Source organism: Neurospora hispaniola, assembly GCF_033458365.1.
Source record: "Neurospora hispaniola strain FGSC 10403 chromosome Unknown B0T23scaffold_7, whole genome shotgun sequence".
NCBI classification, from domain to species: domain Eukaryota; kingdom Fungi; phylum Ascomycota; class Sordariomycetes; order Sordariales; family Sordariaceae; genus Neurospora; species Neurospora hispaniola.
The window spans coordinates 930,760-955,831 of record NW_026944412.1 but is presented as its reverse complement, the minus strand read 5'-3'; the positions used below and the strand labels follow the sequence as shown (position 1 = coordinate 955,831).

General features: G+C 52.1%; 9 protein-coding genes across 9 annotated transcripts; 4 read left to right on the top strand and 5 right to left on the bottom strand.

The window, feature by feature from the left end:
* Positions 1 to 18: 18 nt before the first annotated feature.
* Positions 19 to 2,613, bottom strand: B0T23DRAFT_323909 (chloride channel; the record flags this gene model as incomplete). Its single annotated transcript, XM_062835380.1, has 2 exons — positions 19 to 2,184; positions 2,257 to 2,613. Coding segments are annotated over 2 exons (2,523 nt in total), but the record flags the coding sequence as incomplete, so codon positions are not given.
* Positions 2,614 to 3,329: 716 nt separating this feature from the next.
* On the top strand, positions 3,330 to 4,932 carry B0T23DRAFT_343592 (uncharacterized protein). The gene is made up of 2 exons (XM_062835927.1): positions 3,330 to 3,748; positions 3,838 to 4,932. The coding sequence occupies exons 1-2, from the start codon at positions 3,685 to 3,687 to the stop codon at positions 4,686 to 4,688; spliced, it is 915 nt and encodes a 304-aa protein (XP_062689746.1). The 5' UTR covers positions 3,330 to 3,684; the 3' UTR covers positions 4,689 to 4,932.
* On the bottom strand, positions 4,885 to 6,549 carry B0T23DRAFT_386291 (U2 small nuclear ribonucleoprotein A). Its single transcript, XM_062837604.1, has 5 exons — positions 6,166 to 6,549; positions 6,007 to 6,047; positions 5,637 to 5,897; positions 5,382 to 5,516; positions 4,885 to 5,325 (listed from the first exon to the last, which is right to left on the bottom strand). The coding sequence occupies exons 1-5, from the start codon at positions 6,242 to 6,244 to the stop codon at positions 5,083 to 5,085; spliced, it is 759 nt and encodes a 252-aa protein (XP_062689745.1). The 5' UTR covers positions 6,245 to 6,549; the 3' UTR covers positions 4,885 to 5,082.
* A 343-nt stretch (positions 6,550 to 6,892) lies between these two features.
* B0T23DRAFT_386289 (uncharacterized protein) lies at positions 6,893 to 10,239 on the bottom strand. Its single transcript, XM_062837603.1, has 4 exons — positions 9,684 to 10,239; positions 9,310 to 9,603; positions 9,144 to 9,253; positions 6,893 to 9,082 (listed from the first exon to the last, which is right to left on the bottom strand). The coding sequence occupies exons 1-4, from the start codon at positions 9,819 to 9,821 to the stop codon at positions 7,267 to 7,269; spliced, it is 2,358 nt and encodes a 785-aa protein (XP_062689744.1). The 5' UTR covers positions 9,822 to 10,239; the 3' UTR covers positions 6,893 to 7,266.
* Positions 10,240 to 10,983: 744 nt separating this feature from the next.
* On the top strand, positions 10,984 to 11,684 carry B0T23DRAFT_210422 (uncharacterized protein). The gene has a single exon (XM_062833546.1). It carries the CDS (start codon positions 11,156 to 11,158, stop codon positions 11,627 to 11,629), a length of 474 nt encoding a protein of 157 aa, XP_062689743.1. The 5' UTR covers positions 10,984 to 11,155; the 3' UTR covers positions 11,630 to 11,684.
* A 643-nt stretch (positions 11,685 to 12,327) lies between these two features.
* Positions 12,328 to 13,879, top strand: B0T23DRAFT_210380 (uncharacterized protein). Its single transcript, XM_062833545.1, has 2 exons — positions 12,328 to 12,781; positions 13,068 to 13,879. The coding sequence occupies exons 1-2, from the start codon at positions 12,666 to 12,668 to the stop codon at positions 13,591 to 13,593; spliced, it is 642 nt and encodes a 213-aa protein (XP_062689742.1). The 5' UTR covers positions 12,328 to 12,665; the 3' UTR covers positions 13,594 to 13,879.
* Positions 13,880 to 14,660: 781 nt separating this feature from the next.
* On the top strand, positions 14,661 to 16,367 carry B0T23DRAFT_210376 (N amino acid transport system protein). The gene is made up of 2 exons (XM_062833544.1): positions 14,661 to 16,173; positions 16,235 to 16,367. Exons 1-2 carry the CDS (start codon positions 14,821 to 14,823, stop codon positions 16,292 to 16,294), a joined length of 1,413 nt encoding a protein of 470 aa, XP_062689741.1. The 5' UTR covers positions 14,661 to 14,820; the 3' UTR covers positions 16,295 to 16,367.
* Positions 16,368 to 20,558: 4,191 nt separating this feature from the next.
* On the bottom strand, positions 20,559 to 22,941 carry B0T23DRAFT_406892 (uncharacterized protein; the record flags this gene model as incomplete). The annotated part of the gene is made up of 5 exons (XM_062839144.1): positions 20,559 to 20,871; positions 21,006 to 21,319; positions 21,391 to 22,092; positions 22,156 to 22,378; positions 22,439 to 22,941. 5 exons carry the CDS (start codon positions 22,939 to 22,941, stop codon positions 20,559 to 20,561), a joined length of 2,055 nt encoding a protein of 684 aa, XP_062689740.1.
* A 1,418-nt stretch (positions 22,942 to 24,359) lies between these two features.
* B0T23DRAFT_398317 (uncharacterized protein) lies at positions 24,360 to 24,964 on the bottom strand (the record flags this gene model as incomplete). Its single annotated transcript, XM_062838354.1, has 3 exons — positions 24,360 to 24,388; positions 24,476 to 24,709; positions 24,784 to 24,964. 3 exons carry the CDS (start codon positions 24,962 to 24,964, stop codon positions 24,360 to 24,362), a joined length of 444 nt encoding a protein of 147 aa, XP_062689739.1.
* Between the last annotated feature and the right edge of the window lie 108 nt (positions 24,965 to 25,072).

Below are 25,072 nucleotides of genomic sequence, written 5' to 3'. Positions count from 1 at the left end.
TTTCATCCCGCTCCATGGCTACCTAGACGTAGATCCGTGCGGGTACGTCTGCCGATTCTCCAGTTCAACCCCGTCTTCATCCTCATCTTCCGTCCCATCCAGTATCTGATCATCCCTGACTCCTCCCTGACTCCTCACCGTCCTATTAGTACCACTTCCCACGCGAGCACCAGCACCACCAGCCAACGTCTCCCTAGGCAAATCCAACGAATCCCTCAACCGAATCCTCCCACCACTCGCGATCGACACCTTATCCGACACCCACCCCGCAACCCTCTGCATCAACTCCCACAGTCTCTCGTCATTACTAACAACCCCCTGTTGCTCCGCTCCATTACCCTGTCCATGCCCACTGTGTTGTCCATTGTTAGCAACCTCCTCCATAGCCTCGACCTTGAACTGATACTTGAGGCAATCCTTCACCGTGACAAGCCCCATCAGCTTGCCGTGGTACTCAATCAGGATCACACGCGGACCGATCTTGCGGAAGAGTTCCATGACGGTTTCGAGGGGGAGGCGCGGGTGAGCGGAAACGGGGGTGGTGTCTACGTAGCGGCTGAAGTTGATGAAGTTGGAGGAGGAAGAGGAGGACGAAGCGGAGCCAGTGGTGGATGGCTCGGCGAAGCCGATGGTGTTGAAGCTGTCCATGCGGACAAGACCGGGTGTTATGATGTCAGCGCCGGGGGTGGTGACATCTGCGCTGGGCGGTGGAGCAAAGGTGCACTTGGCTTGAGGACTGAGTGTTCTCTCACGCTTTGCGCGGTCGACGGCGTAGCGTAGCTCCGTACGGCCGATGTAGCCTACGAGGATCTTGGAGTGCTCATCTTCCACGATCGGGAAGCCTTGGTAGTTGTCCTCGGCGAGAAGAGCCTCGATTTGCTGGAGGGTCATGCCATTGGTGGGGATGGATGTGACATCCTTGATCATGGCGTGCGAGACGGGTACGCCGAGGTTGTGGTCTTCCTTGTTGTCGAGGAAGGGAAAGCCGCTAAACCAAATCATGCGGTCTGCGATACCACCTTTGCCGAACAGCTCGCTGACGGCTTTGGTTACTCCAACGACAATCATGGTTGGCAGGATGTAGGTGAGGGCGCCGGTAAGCTCGAACATGATGACCACCACCGAAACGGTGATGTGCATGATGCCACTCAGAGCGGCGGCGGCACCAAGGAAGGCGTATGTTCCCGGCGTGATGCATGGCACATCGGGCAAGCAAGCAGCGAAGAATGGGCTTTGCGGGTTGGCTTCATGGAGTGCTTGGACAATGATGCCCACTGAGCGGCCAAAGGAGGCACCGATGGCCATGGACGGCACGAAAATACCGGCTGGGACCTTGCAGCCGTACGAAATAATGACGAACAAGATACGGATGACGGTTGCTAGCAGCAAAGAAACCACGTTGCGAAAGCGGTGATCTCTCTCGCAGAGGCCTTGATAATCCTCAGCGCCTTCGCATTCAAGAAAAAGAATCTCCATGCTCTCGGTCATGTCGATTCTCAGAAAGCTGTTCGGATAACACACGATAGCCGTGGCAGCCGCCAACAGAGTAGCTTCGAGAATAGCGTAGTTGGTCAGGTACTTCTTGCGGAATGCTTGCACCCTGAGATTCCACTTCATGACGAAGGCACCGTATAGACCGCCAAAGATGCCCAGTAGGATAAAGAACAAAATCTCAAAGAAGTGCCACGATCTGTCGTAATGGACCTGGAACATGACCAATTGCCCAGTTCGGAAAGGATTCATGGCAGACAGGACGGCTGTTGCAACCAGGGCGCAGAAGTAGCTACGCCACATGGTCTTGAGAGGGAAATAGCTGGACATCTCTTCGAGCGAGAACAGCACGCCTCCAATGGGGCTACCGAAAGCGACGGCAACTCCTGCAGCAGCACAAGCGCTGAGGATCTCACGCGTCTTGGATGCATTTCGTCTATACTTGGCGAAGAGCCTCGATATGACATTTCCTGTGCACACAGCGTAGTGTACGCTAGGCCCTTCCTTTCCAACGGAGAGACCGGAGCCGATGGCAAGTGGTAGGGCCAAGGACTTGATGACCAGGGTCCAGAAACCGAGAAACCCCTTCATGACGAAGCCGGCGATGATGCATTTGATCTCGGAAATGCCAGAGCCGGCGGCATAGGGGGCATAGGACTTGACCAGGGTGGCTGATGTGCAGGCGAACAAGATCTAGAGCCTCGCTGTTAGTGGGGGGGTGGTCTTCTCAGATGGCCCGACGTGGGATAGCCAAGTATTACGAACCGCAAAGAGTATGTAGATCAAGTAGTTGATGGGTGAGAAACCCGTCCATTTTTGCCAGTCATCGCAGCCGTTGTCCTCCCCCCAGCAACAGAAATTCTCGTTGAGATAGAAGGCAGTCTTGCAATGGCCAAGCTTGATGTCGGCAAGCCATTCGGTGATAATGTTGAGAAAAGCAGCATTGACCCCAATTGCCGCGCCTATGATGGTGACGACAATCCAGCCCTGGGCAGCATCGTAAGACTCCCGTATCCTGTGTCGCCAGTCGAAGCGGCCGGCGTCCCAGAGCCCCGCATTTCTTTTTCGGCGCGCCTTTCGGCGCAGTTGTTCTCGCGCCGCATCTTGCACCCAGTCTGTCGTCTATCGTCAGCGCCTGCCTGCCCGGCCGGTCGGGCGGAAGTAGTTCTGATGTCAAAGGTGTATCATACCGATGGTGGTGAAGTCCTACTCGGTCCATGTTAGTAGCCGCACAAACTGACCCGGTCGCATCGCACAACCCAAACTCTGGAGCAAGCGAAGCTAGCTGCTGACCTCGTATCGCTTGATCTGCGCAATTTCCTCCTCGATTTGATGTTGCGCTGCTACTCCTTGGGCCGTCTGGGCTTCTCCTTGTTCGGCAATGGACACGGCGTAGGAAAACCGGGAGCTGACGGATGGTCTTCGAGCGCGCTGGTTCGGGATCTGAGGCACTGACGTCGAGAACGACGTAGATCGGGGTTGCGAATTCATGGCGCCTGGGCCGCCTCTAGACATCATGTCGCTGGCATTCGGACTGAAATAGGAAGTGCGAAATAGGTGGGCGCTTGTCCGAGTTGTTTGCTGTTCCTCAGCACCTAGAAGTACTAAGTATTCATGATACCTATTGTCTTCCAGGTTGTCACCGTTATCGATTGCGCCTCCAGCCGCCCAGGTGCCTGTAATCGTCCACTGAAGCTATCACTGCAAGGCTGAACTGAGTGACGTCCCAACTCCAGCGCCCAGCTTCCGGGGTCCTGGGCTCCCCTTGGCAGGCAACCTAATCCCTGAGCCGCCAAGGTGCCCGCCCCCTGGTACTGTACCATGTTATAGCCACCCATGGGGTTGTCTGGGAAAAGATGCAACACTTCTGTTAATCGCGTCTTTACGCGTTTCACTTTAACGTCTTGCCGTCGATCTGGTTCAAGTCCAACCATTCTCTGAACCAAGGAAAGCTGGGTAGACTTTGATCGGATCATCCAGAGGACCCACGATTACTTTTGACATATCGGCCGCCAATCTTACAAACTTGTCACACCCTCGGTGGCGGCACCTTCGAAGCTCAGTCTAGAACGAAAAGTAGAACTGAACCCCAAACTGGTTTCTCCCTCACCTCAGCGATATAAAATTTACTCCGAACTTGGAATCACCTCGCACATTGTCTCCTGGAGATCTGCCGTTCTCTCTGCCAACAAGATGCCGTACAATACCACAGCAATTCCTCCCAGAAAGGAAGTCACAGGCCAAACCCAGCTGCCCCGTAAGGAAACCCAGCAGTCCCCTTGAACTTCCTCTCACCCATTCACTCCGTGTGAGTCTACATATACTAACCACATCCTCTCCACCCAGTCACAAGGGTCAAAAAAATCATCGCCGTAGATCCAGACATCACAGTCTGCTCCAACAATGCCGCTTTCGTGATCACTCTGGCAACAGAAATGTTCATCCAACACCTCGCCTCCGAAGCCCAGAACATGGCCAAAGCCGAGCGCAAGCCTCGCCGCAACGTGCAATACAAGGACGTGGCCGCTGCCGTCTCCCACCACGACAACCTCGAGTTCCTCGAGGACGTGGTGCCCAAGACTTCTTCCTACAAAGCCATCAAGGCGCAAGCAGCGGCCGCCCGGGCCCGCGTCAAGGGCGGGAGCGACGTTGTGATTCCTCCTGCGGGGACCGCCGCCGCGGTCGTTTTGGCGCCTGGACCGGTTATGGGAGGACTGGCAGCTCCCGAGGGGGTTATGCTGTCTTTGGAGCAGGGACAAGTGGGTGATCATGGAGATGAGCGGGATAGGATGGCGATGCTGCCGAATGCCAAGAAGCAAAAGGGGTCCGGCGGGTTGCAGCAAACGTCCATCTTGATGTCTATGAATGGGGGGTTGCCTGCTGGTACAGGAAGCGGTGTTAGTGGAAGCATTGGAGGGCTGGCGGCGCCGGTGAATGGACTCGGTGCTGGCGGGGTTAATACCGGTATTACCAATATGGGTGTCACGACGGGTGTGGTGGGCATGTCGTCGGCTTCTGGACGACCGTTCAGTTCTACTCCTGGTGTGATGAGCGGTATGAATAGGGGTATCTTGTCGGCATCACCGCCAGCTACTACGTCGGACGAGGATCCCAGCGCGCAGTTGCAGATGGAGATGAGGCAGGCGGCGTCACAGCAATATCGGGGTCATGATGGGGATGTGGATATGACGGGTTAGTTGAACAACTGTCCATACATACAGAGCCGAATGGACGTGTTGAATATCCGGGTGAGTACAACAAGTTAAAGAGGTGAAGAGTTGCCGAATCAACACCATGGGCCCTTGGTATGCTCATCCCAGCGTCCCTTTCCTCAAGGCCGCTACGATTGCTGCAGTGAAATCATCACACCACTATCATATTTCAGTGTCTCTGTTTCAAACCAACAAATTTGCGTAATTTGGTATACAGTTATTTTGCAGTAAACCCCATCTAGAACCGAACGCCGACAAATGGTAAGCTCTTTGAAGTGCCGTCCTCCCCCTTTTCGTCACCTCTGCAAGCCATCATATCACGAACATATAGCAACCTGATCTACCACGTTCGTCAGGTGCTCATCACCTTGCTTCCTCCTTACTCCTCCATGGCATCGTCATCCTCGGCGATAATGCCAGGTGGCAGCCGTCCCTCGTTGAGCGCCTTCTCCAATCTGATGATTTCCTCCAAGCTGTCGGCCTTCTTGATCAAATCCTGCAACTTCTTCTTCTCTTTCTCTGTAAGCTTGAGACGCGAAAGTTTCGAGGAAGGACCATTGCCGGCCGCACCGTTGGCGGAGCTGGCGCCAACGTCAAAGGTCTTGGTCTTGATTCCCTTTATCTGTTTACATGTTAGCAGGTTTGTCATGACATTGAAAAAGAAGACAAGGTACATACCGTCTTGGCCAACTCCGTCGGCTCATCAGCGGTTCCAAACAGCTCCTTCGCCTTTTGCCTCTCGGCGTCCTTGACCTTGACGTAATCGAGAAAGCGAACCTGAGGGCACAGCCAGAGGACCCAGTAGCGGTAGTTCTGTGTGTCGACAAACCATTGTCAGCCATTCCGTACATTCATTCCATGTGCCATCCCCGTCTCCGACTCTCTTTCTCAGCCGCCTAACACTGGGCGACGAAGGGGCGTTGTGTGACGTACCTCCTTCTTGGTAACGGGGTTGTCCATCAAGACCAAGTGCGTGAGCCTAGGAAACCTTCCCAACACCTCCAAATCCGCCAGCTCGCCAATGTTATTGGACGCCAGGACGAGGTTCTTCAGGTTCGGGATCGCATTCGGTAGGGTCGACTGGATCTGGGCGATCCTGTTGCGGGCGAGCAGGAGGGTGCGTATGCGGGGAGAGAGCGGGAAGTTGCCCAGCACTTGGATATCGTTGTCGGTGAAATCAATGGCATCGTGGGGCTGTAGTAGCGACCAGATTAGCACACTGCATGGATTGGTAATTTGGTCGACGGGCTACCAGTAGCAGTACTGCCAGTAGAGGAAGAACCAGGAGGAGGGAGACACTTACCCCAGCAACGCCCAAGTTCTCAATAGCAGGTATTCTGTGTCCTATTGCATGTACCCCAACCCAACATAGGTTTTCGATATATCAACTCTGTTCTTTGTACGCGCTTTTGGAAACTTGAAGATCAACCGTGCAGTATCTGCTCTTCTCGATGGAACGCACCTCGGAGGTCTATCTCTCGCTCCTTGAGCGGATTGAGGTAGGAAAGGGAGTTGTTGATAAGGTCTGCCGTCAGCCTCATTGTGACGACGGGAGTGCAACGACGACGGGGAGCTGTCGAGCTGTCGCTGCTATTACTACTGCGATGCCGGTCGGTACCTTGTGATGGTTGTTGCTGGTGGTGCTTTTGTGATACGCCGGCGCAAAGGGCTTTGCAAACAGGGGGTTATTTATTGATTACAGCCAGGAGAATTGCCGTATATCCTGTCTTCGCCTTCGAGATTGAAATTGATGGAAGCCGGCAACCAAAGAAACAAAAGGTTGAAGCGCGTCGCGTGGTTCGTAATTGGTGGCTGTAGTGAAGGTACCAAAGTAGTTTCACAAGGCTGCCTGCCCCAATGAAGTCATGGACAGCGCCGCAAAAAAAAAAACGGACGGTGTAGTAACCCTAACCCCTGCGCGTCGATTACTTCAGTTGCAAGTCACAACCACACGGAGCTCCTAAACAGAATCGACACGGTTTGTGTCTGAAAGACTACTAGAGTCAGATATTATATATGTTCATTTTCTGCCCTCTTGTTGCCCTATAATGTTTCTTACTCGCTATCTCGCCAGGTCGTTGACCAGTTCTCGTTCTACTTCTTGGTGTAAACGCTTTCATAACCACTAACCGCCCGCTAATGAAAAAAAAAAAAAAAAAAAAAAAAAAAAAAAAAAAAAAAAACACTTTCGTCACACTCGCTCTTTAGTTCAAGTCCCCAACCCAGCATCATCTAGAGAACCTGCAGCTGTAACTTTAGGGCTTGTTTTGTTGCGATGCACACTATTGTGCAATTCCATTGTAACGCCACCAACAATGCTATCTCTACATCGTCTAACCGGGCGTCGAATGACGCCTTCCATGCTACTCAAACCAGAAGCCAGAGTCACTGACACAATAAGCTTGCTATGTAACGCATCACGCAAATTCCATGTCCATTACCTGGTATCACACACACAGAATTTGCCCGACCTTGAACCAGAAGCGGAATTTAGTATGCAAATCCACACGTCTCGTCCTTCTATGCTGATAATCAGGTGCCCAAGGGTCGTGCCACTCATTCGCTACTCGACGACAAGCCCCTCCAAAGCTTCCATCGCTCTAGCACCCTGCTTCTCAAACAGCAGGACCATCTCCTCGCATTCCCTCTTCAGTTTCTGCTCGGCCAAGTTGGCATTATGATAGATCCACTCCTCCACGGTCATCCGCTTCTCCGGGCTCGTGAGCTCACTGCCCTTGTGCAAGAGTTTGTCAATGCCGTCTTCCTTGCCGTAGTCATTCTTGTTGGGCGAGAAAATATTGTCTAAATCCGCCGCGGTCCAAGGCTTAGTGCTTTGAAGGGCACCCAGAATCGTCCGTTTGCAAGGAGAAGTGGGCCTGTCTGGTGTGGTGGCCATTGGTGCTAGAGCATGACGTTCGACTATTGGGGTCAATTGCTTCGGCGATGGGGGTCGGTTCTCTGCATTTGAGGATTGCATTGAAGGCGAGCGGTATACGCTTGGCTGTTCTTGAGGTACACGCGCGACTGTAGGTGCCTGAGGTGTAGCAAGCGGCTGAGACAGGTGATCTGGGGACTCAGATGGCGGCGGAGGAAGAGGCTTGTTCATTTTGGCTGGTGTCGGCGCAACACGAGTAACGGCCGCTCTAAGAGGGGAGGCCCGGGGCGTAGGTTCCGGAACCGGTTCTTCTGTTGCCGCTTCAACGCCCGCCTCTTTCGGAGTTGAAGCTGATAAGCGGCGCTCGGTTTCAGGCTCGGCCTGGGTCTCGACCGGGGCTTGGGCCTCCGGAAGCGGGATCCCAGATGAAGTTCGCTGCTGCTCTGCCACTTCGCTTGACGCATGGGAAGATGTAGACTTTTTTGATGGGCGTCCCCTTCCCCGCTTGACCGTACTTGGTCGGTCGCTACTTTTTGAGACCAAGGTTATATCAGGATCCTCTCCAGATCCTAGCTCGGGCTCTGCTATTTGAGGCACTATAGATGTAGCTTCGGGCACAGCAGTAGGTCCGCTCGTCAGTTCGTCGATAGGATCGGATAATGGAAGAGACTGTTGGATCCTTTTCGCTTGCTTAGACATCCTCTGGGCAGCTACTTTACGACTATCTTTGGGGAGGGGGATGTCGGATGAATAGATTGGATCCTCAGCATTCGCTTCCTGTTGTGATTTTGCATCCTGCGCTTTGCGTTCTGGACCAATATCGGCGTCATCACTGTCCATCTGACGATTGACGCCCTCATCATTCGACAAATCTGTCTGCGGCGCTGTTGTCGAATGTGAGTGCCGCAGAGAAACTCGCGAGCTTTTCCGCAAGTTCTGTGTTCCTTTGGCGGGCGCTCTCTTGCGGGTAGCTGTTTGTTTGGGAGATGGTGCATCGACAATGTCATTGTCCTGTGATTCCACGGCTGAAGTGGAAACATCAGTAATCGCAGCTCCTCCTGTTCGTGTTGCCCGCTTCTTCTGCGGAGGCGCCTCCGGGTTGGAGTCCACAGAGTCGGAAATCGACTCGCTTCCCCGCTTCCGTCCATTTGGTGGTTCTTCAGCAGCCAATTGTTCGTCTGCTGGTTTGTCCTTTAAGGTTGCCTTGGGCTCTGCTTCCTTCTTCTGGGCTTTCGCTTTTCGACTCCTAGTAGTTGCCTTTTTGCTCTTTGCTGCTCGCGTGGTTGGCGCCATGATGATATCCTCAAGGCCGCCCGCGGTGTCTGAGGCGGATACTTGATCCGAGGTTTCTGCAGTGGGGATGCCGACAGGCTGGACAGAAAGGCGGTGGGCGACCTTGGATGTCCTGGCTGTTTTGGCTCTTTTCGTGGGCTTCTTCGGTGGTGGTAATTCCTCCTGAAGACGGAAAAACGCACATTGAGGTTGTCGTCTCTGGTGTTCGTCGCTAAGTTTCCTGTGAGTTGATTGCGGTAGATATTTGCCAGATGGAGGGGAATGCTTCTTACATTGCTTTGTCACCAGGTTCCCAACCGCTAAGTCCTAGCAGGCAATATGGACAAACTGTCATGTCTTCATCCTCGATTGTTGGTGCGAATTTCCAGCCAGCTTCGGCAAGCTGCGACCAGTTAGCTTATGTTCCTTCGATTCGGGCAAGTGCAAGGGAATGCTTACTTGCTTTGACTTGCACTTGAATCCCCTCTTGGATTCGTAAGGCCACTTCCCCCCAAAGGTAGCCTTCCGCGCATCGACAAGAATCGGTTCCAGAGGGTGCATCTTCCCATAGTCTCCAAGATTCGCTTCGACCGCTGCCGTCACAGCCCAGCCGCAAAATGGTGAATGTTTCAGATGTTCTTGGATTGGATGGTCTCCAGGCGTCCAGCCATCAAAGGAATTCTCGCACAAAAAGCATGTTACATTGTCGGGACTAGTGACCATAGGATCAAAGTAAAATCCGGCTTTTGCGAGCTAGAAGTTCGGTTCGGTCAGTCTCCTCTTCCACTCAGGCTTTGTCAACCTGCTGCCTCCCTCCGGTGCCGTTCACTGACCTCATCCGCTGATAAAGACTTATGTGGCCATTTTACCAGCTTGCCTCGGGAATCAGCGGGAGGTATCCCATCTTTGTTTGCCAGGGGCTGCCCATCAAAAGACACTAGACGATTTTCGTAGATGAAGTAGTCTGTCATGGTCGCGGATGCGCCGTTGCGGCCGGAGGTCGATTCGTACAGGAACGTTATTTCGCGAGAAGAATTGTCGGAATCAGCCTTGTTTCTTGGTAGTAACGGTGATGTCTCTTGTCCCGCTTGGCTGAGCGAAGGCCAGTAGCTGGGAATGTGATCGCGCAAAGGTCGAGGCTGTCGCAAACGGAATCGGATTTGGTGGTTTAGTCGCGAAACCGATACATATTTCGGAGGTTGATTGAACAATAATAATGCGTCAATTTCGAATATTTTGTCAAATCCTGATTTTGTTGTTCCTTCACGCTGCGCAAGACAATGCGCACAATGGTTGAGGCGGACGGTGGTGGGGGGAGATACGCTGTTGAGGAAGTTGCAATGACAAAACAATCGGCAGGCCGATCGGCGACGCGATTGGGTGTTGCCCAGGCTCGCTGTTTGTTTACATGTAAACCGACATCACCGGGGACACGCAAGGCTGTGGCTAAGAGCTGATAAAGAACATCCTTATCGGCACGTGGCTTATTTCTTGACACGGGAGCGCCAAGAAAATACTTGAACGAGTCCAGGTCCCATTAGAGGTCGGTATTTTCGGTAAATCTAGCATTTTTTCAATTCCTGACCGTTTACCATACTTACCAGACGTCAGGAGCCCGTGTACGAGTCCGTGCACCTTTCAGTTTCTGATGAGCCGTGATACTGTAAGTAGCCAACCACAACCAGAACTCTATCAAGATTTATCGATAAGATTGCTTGGCGCGGTAAGGTATTCCATTTTTTCCATTCACTGACGGTAATTACTGTCACTGACCCAGCGTCAGGAAAGAAAGGCCGACCCCTAGGTCCCATCATCCATCCCGACAGGATCGGGCACGGATACTCCGACCTGCCGTGTCTGGGTGTTGGGGCCTTCCAGTCCACAATCCGAAAACTCCAACCACCCAACTGAACGATCCAGTCTTCCCACTCCCCCCCCCCCCAACCAAAGCCGATGACCATAGTTTGAGATGGTTTACCAAGAGGACCCAACGATCCGTACAATTACATACCCGTCACTAACACGGCAGGTCGAGATTCGGCTGGTCTGATCAACACCCATCGAAACTCAAAGTCCGGACCATTTCAGAACGAGCCACAAAGGCACAGCAAAAGAAGCCGGAAAGAAGCCATCGAGAACAACCCAGCCAAGTCCACTAGTGTGTGTAGTGTAGCGTGTACCTCTTGTCCACCCGCTCGCTTCACTTGCAAACTTGAGAAAAGATCCACCTTTTCCGATACCGGTCAGAGTAAGGTAGCAAAGCAGTGGGGGTCATGGCGGGCTTCTTTCGTCCGATTCTCCCCACATGAGATTATCGCTCGGCGGACTAGCGAGCGGAGCGGAGCGGGCCCTTGCTTACAAAGATCCGATCCATGACTCTCTTGGCACGGCAGCCGTTATCTTAGTGGTTTCCAGGACTGCTGAGCATCCAAGTGCGTTGATGGCCAAACGTTTCTACATTAGTCTAGGCCATACTATTGCAGTCGTCTGTGAAATCCAGATAGTTAGTTTGTTCATTGTCGGGTTATCTTGCAGGTACAAGCCGCGGTGGATGCCGAACTCGCAGAGGCTATTGTGCCGACGGTGCTATTGGAATAACGCATTGACCGGTTCGTCCAACCTAGTTCCACCCACAAACTTTGTTCGTGCCCCTCGAATCTCTCCAACAGATGGTTCCCTAGCTTTGCGGTGGTGTAATGTCTGTGCTAGGTACCGGTCTCAACTGATGTATTGGATGGTCTGGGGTTCAACCTGGACCTTGGAGAGAATGCACACGTGACAGACGTCCATTCTCTAGCCCCAGTACCCCAGATACACGACACCATGGAACAGGCATCACTTGGGTCGACCTGTATAGATCTAGAACCGGAAAAGCAGAAGGAGTCATCAAGAAGGGAAGACTGGGCGCAATTACGCTACCAACCTCTGGAACATGAAGATATCGGAGGATTTGTTGGTTCGTGCAGTACAGTAGATACCCCTGCTTCTACAACCCCCCCCTTCTGCAAAATCCCTATTAAATGCAAGAAATTTCCTGCCCGAATTATTTTCCCATACTGAAGCTGCAAATTGCAAATTGCAAGACTGACAGCCCAGATTTGCAGCTGCAGGGGGGCTGACAGGGGATGTCGGGCCGCCAAGAAGAGCTGTCAGCCAATAGAAATCGACCGATTGAACCGTTAGCTAAGCGCCAGCTTACTAGAACTTTCCTTACCCGAACCCCAAATTCCCTTTTGTGGTCCGTGCACCCTCCCCCCCTTCTGCAAGATCCCCATTAAATGCAAGAAAAATGGCTGCCCGGATTCCTTGTAGAAGCAGGGGTATCTACTGTAGTAGCTTGGCCTTCCTGAAATGGAATCCTTGATGCGTCAGCCCAGATGCACCATTCAAACGCGTGTCGCATTCTAGAAGTACGCACGTACAGTAGCTGGGTTACACGGTAGCCAATCTGGTAGACAAACCGCTATCCCCCACGATCTGGAATCAGCCGCATTCCTGGGCACGAATGACGGATAACGTCCTCTCATCTAGGCACGTGTGCATCATGATACTCATCCCCAAGTGCAACACATCCAAAGTTCCCGAAATCAAGTTGCATGCCTCATCGCCTCCCGTCGTCATCCAACGGACAGTACCATCTTTTGTATTGCATTCTATACGGTCCCACTAAGCCTGGAACGACAGGCCGCAGACGGGTCGCTACATGTTGATATTACGGTGCCTCAAGGTTTTGTCGTCTTCGAGGACGACCCAATCTTGAAGATTGGTGAATTGGACCAGGATGAAGCTGTGCTGCGTCTGATCCCAGGAACGAGATGCACCGCCGGCGACGGTCTGGGACTCGGGCGTGTGTTGCTTGCCCCAGATCTGCACACTGGCTTGGGTCATTAGCCAAGGCAATTCAGTTTCATCAGAAGAACGTATCAATGGTGTACGTGTCTCCGTCATTCATTCCAGTCCCTTGGAGGCGAGCACAGTGTTCCCAAATTCAACATCTAGGTAGTGTACGACTCAAAGGACTGACACCAGTCAGAACGTCGTCGAGGTTTGGGTGGTGACGGACAGCTGGCTGGCCCTGACCCCGACACATTCCCCACAATTCATGTCGTCATAAAGCTCCTCTAGCGTGCCCCAAACCCTAAAATCTCGTGCAGACACCCACTCGTCGAACATTTGGAACAATTCTAAAACCAAACCTAACTGTGTTCATTGCTCAGAGAAACGCTGCCAGGCACAGCCAGGGAAAGCCCGCACCATCAAAGATTGTGTTGGACGGGAGCTTGCACTTGCAACGATAACAAAGTAGCTGACGGCATGGAATTATGTGCAGCTTTTACTAATGGTCCCTGCAGCGCTATCTGCCCCTCCGAGAAAAGAGTCCACCGCTCCGCCGCGGACCCTCGTCGCCCTCCCTGCCACCACGCAATGCGATGGTTCTCGGGTGGTGAAAATGGTGTACTCAGAAGGTACATCGGCCGGACATGGTCCACGCGCAACAGGCAAAACAGCCATTCTCCAATCGCCTTCTCGGGATATGTAGCGCGGACATGGGAGAAAAAAAAAGTCGTGGAGCTGGAGCAATGCCGGCGCTACTTTAAGGTTGTCTGTTGGGCTTTCACGTCCCACTCGCTTCATCCACCTCGCGCACCAAGTGGGCTTCTCTCCGGGTCTCCAGTTGCAATCCCGGTCGGGCTTTGCTCTCTTTGCCACCATCGCGGGTTCGACTGTTGCATCCACTGCTGACGAGTGGGTGCTGGTTCCGCTTGCTCTCACCTCCCATTCGATTTCTCACCACCTCCCTGTCAGACTTCCCCAAGAGGTCCACCGTCATGACTAATAGAATGGTTATTGTCCGGGAAGCCTCAAGCCGGCCAGCTTCTTCGAGCATCCCACGCGCCCACCTGCCTCTTCAAGTGACCGAGCAGCTGGATCTGGTATCCTGGGTTCGCCTTTGCCCAGGCGACCAGAACACAACTTCACCACCAGCATCATCACAAGCCCTGTCTAGAACCACCGGCCTGCAGAGGTCAGCACGTGGTCAGCTATTGTACGCATATCGTACGCATTATGTATCAGTCGCAGTCAAGGCTTGAGTTGGTTTGGCCTTGTTGTCTGTGCTATGGTGAGGTCCGAAGGGCATGCTTTATCAAGCTTAGTTGTCCAACGCACTGCAGTCTGCACATATGATGTATGTCCGTGAAGCTGGAAGAGCAATGCTGGCTGCCAGTTCAAATCATCCTCTAGATAATGAGGTAGCAGGAGCGTCCGGCAACGGTCAGAAAAGAGAAGCAATCGCCAGTCTGCCAGTGCAGTCTCAGAGCAGCAGGAGCAGTTCTGGCAAGAGCAGTGAGGAAGTGGACAGCTTCAGGGCAAGGGCAAGGCAAGACAGCAAGTGCAAGGTGTACCTGGTTTTTGCTGTCTTTTCATTCGCCGAGATCGCTGGTCGTTTGGAGAAAGGTATTCGAGGATGATCCTTTTCGGCAATTCCGGAGTGCGGCGGCGACCAGATTGTGTAGTGTACACTACGTGTACGCATTCCAATTAGTAGGCCAGTTGGAGAGGCTCCATCGGATTGTCCCTGACTCGTCGACTTCCAGGTTGCAACTGCTAGTGCGTCGTCTGCACGAGATCCGCCTCGCCCCAAGCGCATCCCAACGCGGCGTGCTTATATGTCGCTCTTCCCTCTCACGTACCTCGCAAGTACCTGTCTCATCCGGCATCCGCCTTCTCCATCCCTCTTCTTTAGTACTTAATCTGCCCCGGTCCCCCGCAGTTCATCCTGTCTCTCAGACCTTGGATCGTCTGTTGGTCTTTTCGCTTGTTGTCCGTACCCCCATCCATATTTATCTGCCTGGGCTCCCAGACAGCATTTTCTCTTTCCCTCCCTCTATAGCCATCCAAACAGCTTGAGAAGCGAAAACCAAGCCACTGTCGACAAAGGCCTTCAACAAGGCCTCTTCACCACCCAACATGGACTCACAATACGAGACAAAAAAGAATGACCCAAACGCCATCATGCCGTACCCAGAGTCGAACGATGAGCATGTTGGCGAGGTCCGCGGCTTGGGCGGCGGCATCATGGACAAGGAGCCCGAGGCCCAGGAGGGCCATGCCAAGTTCCACCGTCTCGGCTGGAAACGTCTGACGGTCGTCCTCATCGTCGAGGCTATTGCCCTCGGCTCTCTTTCGCTACCCGGCGCCTTCGCTACCCTTGGTATGGTGCCTGGTGTTATCCTCTCTGTCGGCATGGGACTCATCTGCATCTACACGGCTCACGTTATCGGACAAACCAAGCTCAAGCACCCTGAGATCGCCCACTATGCCGACGTTGGTCGTGTCATGTTTGGAAGATGGGGATATGAAATCATCAGCTTCATGTTTGTTCTGCAGCTGATCTTCATCGTCGGCTCCCACGTCCTCACCGGCACCATCATGTGGGGCACCATCACGGATAACGGCAACGGGACCTGCTCTCTCGTCTTCGGCATTGTCTCCGCCATCATTCTTTTCCTCCTTGCCATTCCTCCCAGTTTCGCCGAGGTTGCCATCCTTGGATACATCGATTTCGTTTCCATCTGCGCCGCCATCCTCATCACCATGATTGCTACTGGCATTCGCTCGAGCCACCAGGAGGGTGGCCTCGCTGCTGTTCCCTGGTCTTGCTGGCCCAAGGAGGACCTTAGCCTCGCTGAGGGCTTCATTGCTGTCAGCAACATCGTTTTCGCCTACAGCTTCGCCATGTGCCAGTTCAGCTTTATGGATGAGATGCACACCCCCTCCGACTACAAGAAGTCCATCGTTGCTCTCGGCTTGATTGAAATCTTCATCTACACCGTTACTGGTGGCGTCGTTTACGCTTTCGTCGGCCCCGAGGTCCAGTCTCCTGCCTTGCTCTCTGCTGGCCCTCTTCTCGCCAAGGTTGCTTTCGGCATTGCCCTCCCCGTCATCTTCATCTCTGGCAGTATCAACACTGTTGTCGTCAGCAGGTATCTGATCGAGCGCATCTGGCCCAACAACGTCATTCGCTATGTCAACACCCCAGCGGGTTGGATGGTCTGGCTTGGTTTTGACTTTGGCATTACTCTCATTGCCTGGGTCATTGCTGAGGCCATCCCTTTCTTCTCTGATCTGTTGGCCATCTGCTCGGCTCTCTTCATTTCCGGTTTCAGCTTCTACTTCCCTGCCTTGATGTATTTCAAGATCACCAGGAACGATGCCAAGAGCCAGGGCAAGAAGTACTTCTTGGATGCCCTCAACATGCTCTGCTTCGTCATCGGCATGGGCATTCTTGGTATTGGTACCTACGCCGCTATTCAGGACATTGTAAGTTTGGCCCGCCATCCTGTTTACTCTTTGCACACTAATGCTAATACTTGCTTCTTAGATGGACCGTTACGACCATGGCAAGGTTTCGAAGCCTTATAGCTGTGCTCCCTTGGCTTAATCCGGCCCAACGCACGCTTATGATCCTGTTTTTTTTGGATGATTTAATCAAAGTTGCGCAGTGATTGATGTTTGTCTTCACCCGCGATTGCCCCTTTTGTATACCCCCTCAGACTTGTCGGCCTGGGGAAATGTTTTGAGTATTTCTATTTTCGGAGTTTCAGGATTTGGCACAAAGCAAACCAGCGCGGAGTTGAGACCGTGGTGTGGTCGCGGTGCGCTGCTGCATTGGTATTGCTTTTCCAGGTTTTTGTTTTGGTGGTTTGGATGCGTGCACCACCTTTTTTTAACGTTTTATGCATGCATGTATTATATGGGAAAGTCATGGGACATGGCAACTATACGAACGACGCGAAGATAGGATGGGATGGATGATGGATGGACGAACGATCCAACGCACTGGGGGACTGGACTGAACGAAATTGGGACGGACGGGACAGGTAACCTAGGTACCTAATGACCGGAATATGTTTACAAATCATTGTTTAGTGCGGGTGACCAATAGAGACGATGGGCACAGGAATATCGATAGATCCTACCTATACTCTAAACTCTATAGGTATAATGTTCGCTGAACATACCTTGCCAAAAACAAGAGAAAACCCATGATTATAAAATCATCCTGTTGTTGTGCCATATTTTCCACTCTGACTCCCAGCCTAACAGCTTTTTTTTCTCCTTGGCCACGCGCACCCGATATCTCGAGTTTTTGAAGGATTCTCGTGTTGGGTGGAGCTTTTCTCAACAATCCTGGGGCTTCGAAACCCTCCGCCAGACCTCACCCCAGTAGTCAGAGTTTAGCCCGCCAGCCAGCCCGTCAGCCAAGTGAGTACTAAGATCAATCTCGACTCCTTGACAAGCCTTCGCGCGGCCACGTCTCCTCTCAACACGCAAAACTTGTGTCATTGTTACTACACTACAAGTTACCATGGCAATGTTCCAGACAGATTCGAATCCTAGAGTAGTATAGTCGATTTTGTAAATCCGGGGAAAGGCACTTTCGGGTGACGTTTTCCAAAATCCCTACGGATATGCTTTCCCCAGAGCGAAAAATTTACATAATGCCCAACCAGTCGTGACGATCGATTTGTTCACACGGGTCTAGGAGCGGAATATCGGGGGGGTCAATCACGGGATACCGTCGCCTAACAGCGGGACAAGACGACTAAGGGAACAAGACCGACAAAAGACGGGATGAAATCCGAAGGGAGGTAAACGCGGCAAAGGTCTGTACGTTTAGTATACATGAAACTGGAAGTTGAACTTGGCACTTCTTCTTTTCTATCCAGTCGTGCGTGACTTGTTTAGTGTACATATGATGGTTGATCTGCGTCGCCTGCGCCGTCGTGTCTGGGAACTGGGGTGCTTGGGGGTTTACAGCCAGTTTAGGTAAGCAGGTTTTTTTTTTTTTTCCACGGGAAGTGCGGATGGGATAGGTACATATGGAAATGTTCCGAACGTTTCGTGAAGACAGTTAAAAACTAGCAAGACAGTAAAAGTAGCACGCACGTACTCCATGCTTGTATGTATGCCGCTGTATGTTTTTGATAAGGTAACAAGGAAGTATGTACATATGACATATCCTGATTATGTGTGATTTGGTTCGAGAAATGTATGTTATGCCTTGCTATACGTATCATCCAAGGTAGGTATGCAAACCGAGACCGAGGGAGAGGGGAGAATACCGGGCATTATAGGAAGACAAAAATGCTCTCGCTGGTTCATGAGTCTTTTACCAAAACGGACGCGAGTGCATGAACATGGCCTTACCTTAGCATACTTCACCCGAGCATGACTACATATCAGGCTAGTACCAAAAGTTGCAGATGCCAGGTAATCATCGACTGACACCAGCGAAAGGGTTGGAAAATGCCGCACGCAGTGCAGGCAGCGCAGCGGACGTCAACGACGACGCCCGGCCGGCATACTACTCGTAGATACTAAGTGAAAAGGCCGGGGGTTAGGGTTAGGTCCAAACCAAAACATGTGCCGATGGAATTGAGTGCGGTGGGGATAAAGTTAAAGCTAAAATCCGCTAGCCGCGTCAGATTTGATGAACAGGGTGTGATTGGCTCTTAAGGTTAAAACGCGCGGATGGGTGGGAGTTGACGAGGGTTAGACGGCACAGCGGAACGAGCAAGTTGGAGCAGTTGGGGAGGGGGTTGGGGAGGAGCGAACCCTGGGAATTTGGGGAAGATTGGAGAACTTTGGGGTTTGGAGTTTCAGGGTTGGTGTGGAAAATGGGTTCTGATCAACGAGATTCGGAGATTGCAAAGGGCGGGTGAGTGAGTACACGTAGGTAGAACGGTTGTCGGTTAGTGCTTCAACTGATGCCGACTAATTGTGCCGAACGATAATGCAGGCAAAAGGGGGAGGAAGGGTTGAAGTAAACAATTGACACCGACAACCCTGTAGTCTAGTTCGGGGACTTGGCGTCAGTCAATGGTACCGCTGCCCCTCCGGTTTCTTCCATCTTCAAAGTGACATTGACGATGCGCGGTCTGTTCCTTGCCATCTGCACATCCATCTCACATCCCGTCGTTTCGGGAAATGAGGGAACAACAGACGGCCGTGGGGAATTCAGCCGGAGGATAACGGGTTGACCGACGGCAGTGAGGTTGGGGACAGACGGTCGAAATCCGAGGTCATCGTTGCCAAGACGAAGTCGTTCCGGTGGACGGCGACGAGCGAGGACTTGGCTGGTCGTTCACACCACGGTCACCAAACAGGTTAAGCTACGTAGAGGTAGGGACAACGCTTCAGGTGCTCAGCATCATGTCAGCATCGCCTACAAAATGCCGAAACGGCGGCTATCGAAATGTACGCACTTTCGATTTCGATCGACTGACCATCCATCCCATTTCCGACCGCCAACTTCCGAGAACCGTTGGTGTGATGTTGGCGTCGTTACATGTAGCTGTCACAGCCGCAGCCTAGCTAGCCTATGGCCAAGTGGCCGGGGAATTCCCCTTTACCCTACCTTATCATCTGCCCGGGATGGTACAAGTCGGACCGAGCTTAGCCAGCGCACGTTAGTGTGTTTTGCTAGCCTCTTTGCCTAGGAGCCTCAAACATGCTCATTTCACGTCTCACATCTCACGCTTTCTCGATGGTGCTTATCAGTCGCAAGGAAAGTTTAGTATACGGACATGATGATCAACGGGCGGAGTAGTAAGCACCCGGGGGGAGAAAGAAATTTGGGAAGAAGAACCAAATGTTAACGTTTGCACTAGTAACGAGGTGTTGCGCCGCCGCCGCTCGATGGGAGCCACGGAGTACGGACTATCACGGGACACCCTCGGTGATATGCACAGCTAGGCTCGCCCAGAGAGCCTGACCAATGATGGTGCCTCAAAGCTCTGAACTCTGTAACCGGATCCCGAGGTTACTCCAATTGCCAAGAGCATTCTGGTGTCTCTCGGACCTGATGATCTTGGTTGAACAATCGATGAAACGGGATAGGACGCCGTCGCCGTCGCCGCATGGCCGAATCTAACGAACATGGATGATTCTACGAAGTACCTTTCAAGTACCTTCGCCGTCCAGGGGAGGGTGCCATGCCAGGACCCAGGGAGGTGGACACTCGTGCGGGCGCTTGGTTCCGATCATCGGCCGTGCATATCTGGGGTCGCCTTGCCTAGCCTAAATCTGTCCAGTCTGCTGTAGTGTCGATGAGCTTGGGAACCAAAGTTGAAAGGTTAATAAGGTGTATGGGGTCGACAACAAGAATTATATTGTCAGAAAAGTCTGGATGTTGATGTTGAGCCTGCTCTCATGGATAATTGGGAATGGAGAGAACCTGACTAACTCACCGCCGGGAGAAAGGCCTGGACCGGGTAGTCATTCCTTCGGATGTCCCAGCACGCAGGATAATAAAACAACTCGGCAGAGACATGAATGTGAGGGGATGGTGATCGAAAGGAAGAATGCACATGTCGAAATGGGAAGAGTTGAGCCAACCAGATAACCTCCTCGAAATTGATTTCCTTCTTCTGTTCTATATCGTGGCACAATATGTTAGCGAACTTGATGGAACAGAAACCGTTGTAGCAACGCGGCGGTGATTCTTGTCATGCTCTCATCAAATCCTGTTCCTCCTGAAATGTGCCGCAATATGCTTCGTTTTGTGGCGGATCCTCTCTCTCGGTGACGTGGTCTCAACAACTGGACCGCCTTCAGCAGATGGGTCGCCCTAGATAACTCGACCGCACTCATCAGATGACTCTCCATCGGCAATGGAATCTGCCCCAGCAGAGGGACTTCCCTCAGAAAGGGTGATGCTCAATGGCAGGATCCTCCTCACTCGAGGCGCCCTCCTCAATGACGGGGTCTCGTCCAGCGATGGAACTTCCCTTCAACAACGGTTCTTCCATAGATTCAACCAGCCCCAGCTCCATGCAAAACGCATCGGTGGTTGGCTTGCGACCCAGGAACTGCTCAAGTATGAGCATTTCATCTTGCGACGCGCCCTTTTCGAGAACCGTGTGTCTGAATCGATGACCTTGAGATTTATCCATCGGATCTTTAGCAAAGGCGTAGTAAAACATGTCGTAGGAGTAGGTGTTAGACCAATGGTAACTGTATAATCCGGCATCATATTCATGAAACAGATGCTGGAGATTGCCATGCCCATGCGTCCTACCATATGAATTGTCAGATACGTATCAAGATACAAAGGAAGTAACGAGATTAACAACTGCAATAGAGCTTACATCGGTTCACCAATAGCTTCGGGTCCCTTCATTCCTGTTAGTTCGTTCCTCAATTCGTTGTATCGCTTGGTAAAGTCTATATTTTCAAGGGCAGCGCGTGACTTGGGCGAATGAACCTCCATGTCAAACATCGCGGATGATAACTGCCGCAAGTTCCTCAACGCCTGAAGGAAATGTCTGCTTGCCGCAATCCGCTCGGCCATGTCATCAGACATCTGCTCGCCTGTTAGATGATGTTTGCTGATGCGTTTGATATACTCGACTCTCCATGTCCAATGTTCAAGCATCTGGCTAGGAGCTTCGACAAAGTCTCGCTTGCCTGCTGTCCCGTGATGACGAGAGAAGCGAGTGCGTGAAACCAGAGAGTGGATCCCATGTCCCAAACATGTTCGTGGTTAAGGAGTGACGGTTTGTCCTTGGTTGGCGCAGGGAAGTTGCAAACAATAGCCGTGGATGGGTAAAACCTCGTACCGTCCGTTCTCTGGTGCCCAAGTTCCAGGGGGAAATTCGCTACGTGTCGGTATTTGCCCTCGCGTGGATGGGCGTCGATGTAAAGGTATCCCAGAAAGTCATTACCCTCGGATTCGTCGTTCCAGACACTAAACATGATAGTGTCCCTGTGATACATGACATCTTTGGAAACGCCAGTAGGGGAGATACGCTCAAGGTCCTCTGCAGCCAATCTAACGAAAACGATGCCAAAGAGCCCCCCAAAAAGGCAAAGCATGCCTGTAATTGCGGAATCGATCGGGAAGTATTCGGCAACCTTCTTGTTGTCAAGGTCATGTTCTTGCTTGGAGATTTTGGAGGCGTAGAAAGCCCAGTCCCAGTAATAAAAACTGCCATCAAACGGCAAGTTTCGAGTTTCGCAGTCCTTCTTCTTGGCTTGCAATAGTTGGTTGAGTTCTTTGGTGGCGAGGGGTGCAAGGCGGGTTCGTAAGTCATTCAACAAGTTGTTGACAGCCCTAGGTGTCTTCGCCATTCGGCTTTCAATCCACAATGTGGCATGATCTGGGTACCCTAATAGGCGAGCAGCCTCGTCTCGGAGAAGCATGGCTTCTTTGAAGAGCGGGACGTTTTCTGGGCACTAACGGGACATTGTCAGTGGGCTTTTGTAAGCATCAGCAACCACCTACCATGTATAGCGTACTTTGCTCTCCATGGCAATCCACATGCGCTTTCGAGCCTCCGAGTTCTTGACGTCTCTAAGAAAGATGTCGTAATGACTGGGGTCGAAGGTGACCTTGAGCCAGCCTTCTTTCTCGCCCGTTCCCTTTGCCAACTGGTCAATAATATCGTTGTCCATGCCATCCAACTCTGCAGGGGCAAACCAGTTGCAGCCTTTATCAGAAGCGTGGTGGTTCTTGAACTCGCTCTTGATTGTCTTCACGCGCTTTTGAATTTGATTGAAGCGATCACGCTAAGGTTTGGACGGCAGACCCAATCCTAACCTGATGGCCTCTTTCCACTCTTCCTCCAGAGCGATAGCACTCTCAGCATCCTCAAAACCTGCATTCTTTGCAATGTCCTCGGTTATGTACCGAGCGGGATTCTGTTTCCTACTTGCCGCGAGACCAGATCTGTTATACAGAACCTCTCTCGCACGGAAGACGTCCTCGCGCATGTTCATGTCCGTCCAGATGTTATCGTACCACTTTGCCATTTTGCGAGTGGTCTCCCGCAAATCGCTGTTCTCAGAAACGTGCTGGTAAAAGCGCAAGTTGTGCGAGAACTTTTGATTCTCAAACTCGAGTTGGGGGCGCATGACGTTCTCAAATGTGACAGTCTGCGGGTCACTCAGGTTGACATTGGCTACGATCGCATTTAGCGCAGCACGGTGTTTGTCGGCCCATGCTTCGAAGGCGGCGGTAACGCTTTCTGGGGTATGGTTTCCGAGCCATGGGGGCTGGGGTGGGTTGTCGTACATTCCTGTCATGGCGTTTCGTAGGCGTGAGTCGAGAGATGAAGTCAGGGTCGGTGACGATAGCTGAACGAGTTTCTCCTGTCCCTTCCCAGGTGCTGATGATGATAGAAAGAAAATGGTCGATAACGTGGCGAGATGTCGTGCTTATATGTCCAGTGCGATAGATCCAAGCAACTCCCAAGATACCTCCACATCCCAACGTGAATCACCCATTCGAAGCCATTGTTGGAGCATGTTCCACCCATCCAGATGGTGCCTGTCTTCGTTATAACTGTCTGTCGTTTGCGTGAATTTCGAAATTTGCTCAGTGGTCATCATCGATTTCGATGTTGTTGAGGGCAAACAGATGTCGTCCGCGGCTTGTATGTTTGAGTGTCGTCCGTCGTCGCGGTCTTCGTGATTGTTGGTAGATATCGGTTTGGCTGTCGAACAGACAAGAGGCGGCAACGTAGTTCCCCGTCAGAATTTTGATCCGAAAATTTCTCGCCAAATTGCGTGATCAGTCAAGGAAATGCACAGCTTTGCAAATACGGGATAGAAATGGTGTCATTCAGGACAGTTCCTTCAGTTCTTCACTAGCCGAGGGAAAAGAAGGCACGATTTATGGCCGTCAGCGGAGGCCAGGGGCTCCATAATTGACAAGACCGATGCAAGCCGCTGGGGAAATGTCCATTTCCCGTAGGATGTCGGGCTTCCGCGACCGGACATTGTAAGTTACCAGCCTACTGCAGGAACATTACATAGATGCTTTAGATAATGCAGTATTTGAGTACTGGTTACCCGCTCTGGTCATCCAACACAAATACTGATAAGCAATACAATCTGCTTCCACTTCCTGACCGTACCCAGACTGAAGGCCGGAAACGGGACATCGAAATCCCCACATCCCCTTTGAGCCCGAATTCGAAGCAAGACGGAAACGTGTTTGGCCTTGTTTCCAGTGACTGTGTAAACCCCATGGCCTAGTTTTCTCATATTCATCCTTCGTGATGCTTCATGTCTCTTGCCTTACCCACACCAAACTGACAGGGTCGAGCCCTTTTTCGAGTAGAGCGGAAACGGTTTCATGACGAATATTGTACTGCTGAGCACTGGGCAAACAACGTGCACTTGTAAACACACCTCCGTCACGCAAGAGAAGGGGACGGAAGAAAGATCAGGCGTGGAACCCAATCTAGCGCAGTTGGTTAAGACACACGTCCGGAAAGCCTTTCAGTTCCCGGTAAATGATATGTCCAAATTCATATCTTATCAAGACTCCGACGCCTGCCTGGATTATAACACATGCGATTTCCCAGTAATAGATGGTATATGACGCCTTCTCCTTGGACGGATTTGTCCCGCGATTCCTCTTCAACTATGCCCCGTGATGTTTGGCCTCCAAACCCAGTTTCCCTCGTCATCATTCCGTACCACCTCTACTCGATATTTTAGTTGGCAAGGATGGTCCGGACGAGCTCTGTTTGCGTCACACAAATATCGTTAGTCGAGACTCCTAGATTCCGCGCAAATGACAAGCAAACAGCAAGTGCTGAGGCTGACATACCGGTATAGTTCACCTGGCCGGAGCTGGTATCAACGGCCTTGAGGAGCTCGTCTACCTCCTCGTCCGTCATCTTCTCGCCAAGGTTTGTCAAGATGTACTTGAGCTGTCCAACGCCGATGAAACCCGTCATGTCCTTATCAAACACCTGGAAACCGCGGCAGTACTCTTCGGGCTCGCCGGGATCACGGAAGCCACCTGGCCGGTTGAGGACGCGCTGGAAGGTCTCGAAGTCGACTGTCGGATGAAAAGGGCATCTGTTAGTAACGAATCTCTGATGAATTACTTGTTTGCGCTCGGGTATTACTCACAGTCACCACCAACGTTCTTCTCGAGCTCGCGGATCTCGGCGAGCGTGGGGTTCTGGCCGCAAGCGCGGAGCAGGTCACCCAAGCTGTCGAGGGCAACACGGCCGTTGCCGCGCTTGTCGAACAGGGAGAACGCCTCCTTGTAGTTGGTAGAAGCCTGACCGTCGAACTGGTTAGATGCCATGATTCCTGAGTTGCGCTGTCGCAAAGAAATGTCCTTTCAAGAATGCGGGTATGTAATAAATCGCGGTAGGTTGAGCGTAAGCAAAAGCGCTGGCTTGCGATCGTGCTA

Excerpts from the sequence above, each read along its gene's own strand:
- B0T23DRAFT_343592 (XM_062835927.1), top strand. The coding sequence starts at position 3,685 with ATGCCGTACAATACCACAGCAATTCCTCCCAGAAAGGAAGTCACAGGC. Across the intron at positions 3,749-3,837 it reads AGGCCAAACCCAGCTGCCCC|TCACAAGGGTCAAAAAAATC; the intron begins GTAAGGAAACCC and ends CTCTCCACCCAG.
- B0T23DRAFT_386291 (XM_062837604.1), bottom strand. The coding sequence starts at position 6,244 with ATGAGGCTGACGGCAGACCTTATCAACAACTCCCTTTCCTACCTCAAT. Across the intron at positions 6,048-6,165 it reads GCGAGAGATAGACCTCCGAG|GACACAGAATACCTGCTATT; the intron begins GTGCGTTCCATC and ends TACATGCAATAG. Across the intron at positions 5,326-5,381 it reads CGACGGAGTTGGCCAAGACG|ATAAAGGGAATCAAGACCAA; the intron begins GTATGTACCTTG and ends ACATGTAAACAG.
- B0T23DRAFT_386289 (XM_062837603.1), bottom strand. The coding sequence starts at position 9,821 with ATGACAGACTACTTCATCTACGAAAATCGTCTAGTGTCTTTTGATGGG. Across the intron at positions 9,254-9,309 it reads TCAAGTGCAAGTCAAAGCAA|CTTGCCGAAGCTGGCTGGAA; the intron begins GTAAGCATTCCC and ends AACTGGTCGCAG. Across the intron at positions 9,083-9,143 it reads GAACCTGGTGACAAAGCAAT|CGACGAACACCAGAGACGAC; the intron begins GTAAGAAGCATT and ends CAGGAAACTTAG.
- B0T23DRAFT_210422 (XM_062833546.1), top strand. The coding sequence starts at position 11,156 with ATGAGATTATCGCTCGGCGGACTAGCGAGCGGAGCGGAGCGGGCCCTT.
- B0T23DRAFT_210380 (XM_062833545.1), top strand. The coding sequence starts at position 12,666 with ATGCACCGCCGGCGACGGTCTGGGACTCGGGCGTGTGTTGCTTGCCCC. Across the intron at positions 12,782-13,067 it reads CAGAAGAACGTATCAATGGT|AGAAACGCTGCCAGGCACAG; the intron begins GTACGTGTCTCC and ends TTCATTGCTCAG.
- B0T23DRAFT_210376 (XM_062833544.1), top strand. The coding sequence starts at position 14,821 with ATGGACTCACAATACGAGACAAAAAAGAATGACCCAAACGCCATCATG. Across the intron at positions 16,174-16,234 it reads ACGCCGCTATTCAGGACATT|ATGGACCGTTACGACCATGG; the intron begins GTAAGTTTGGCC and ends CTTGCTTCTTAG.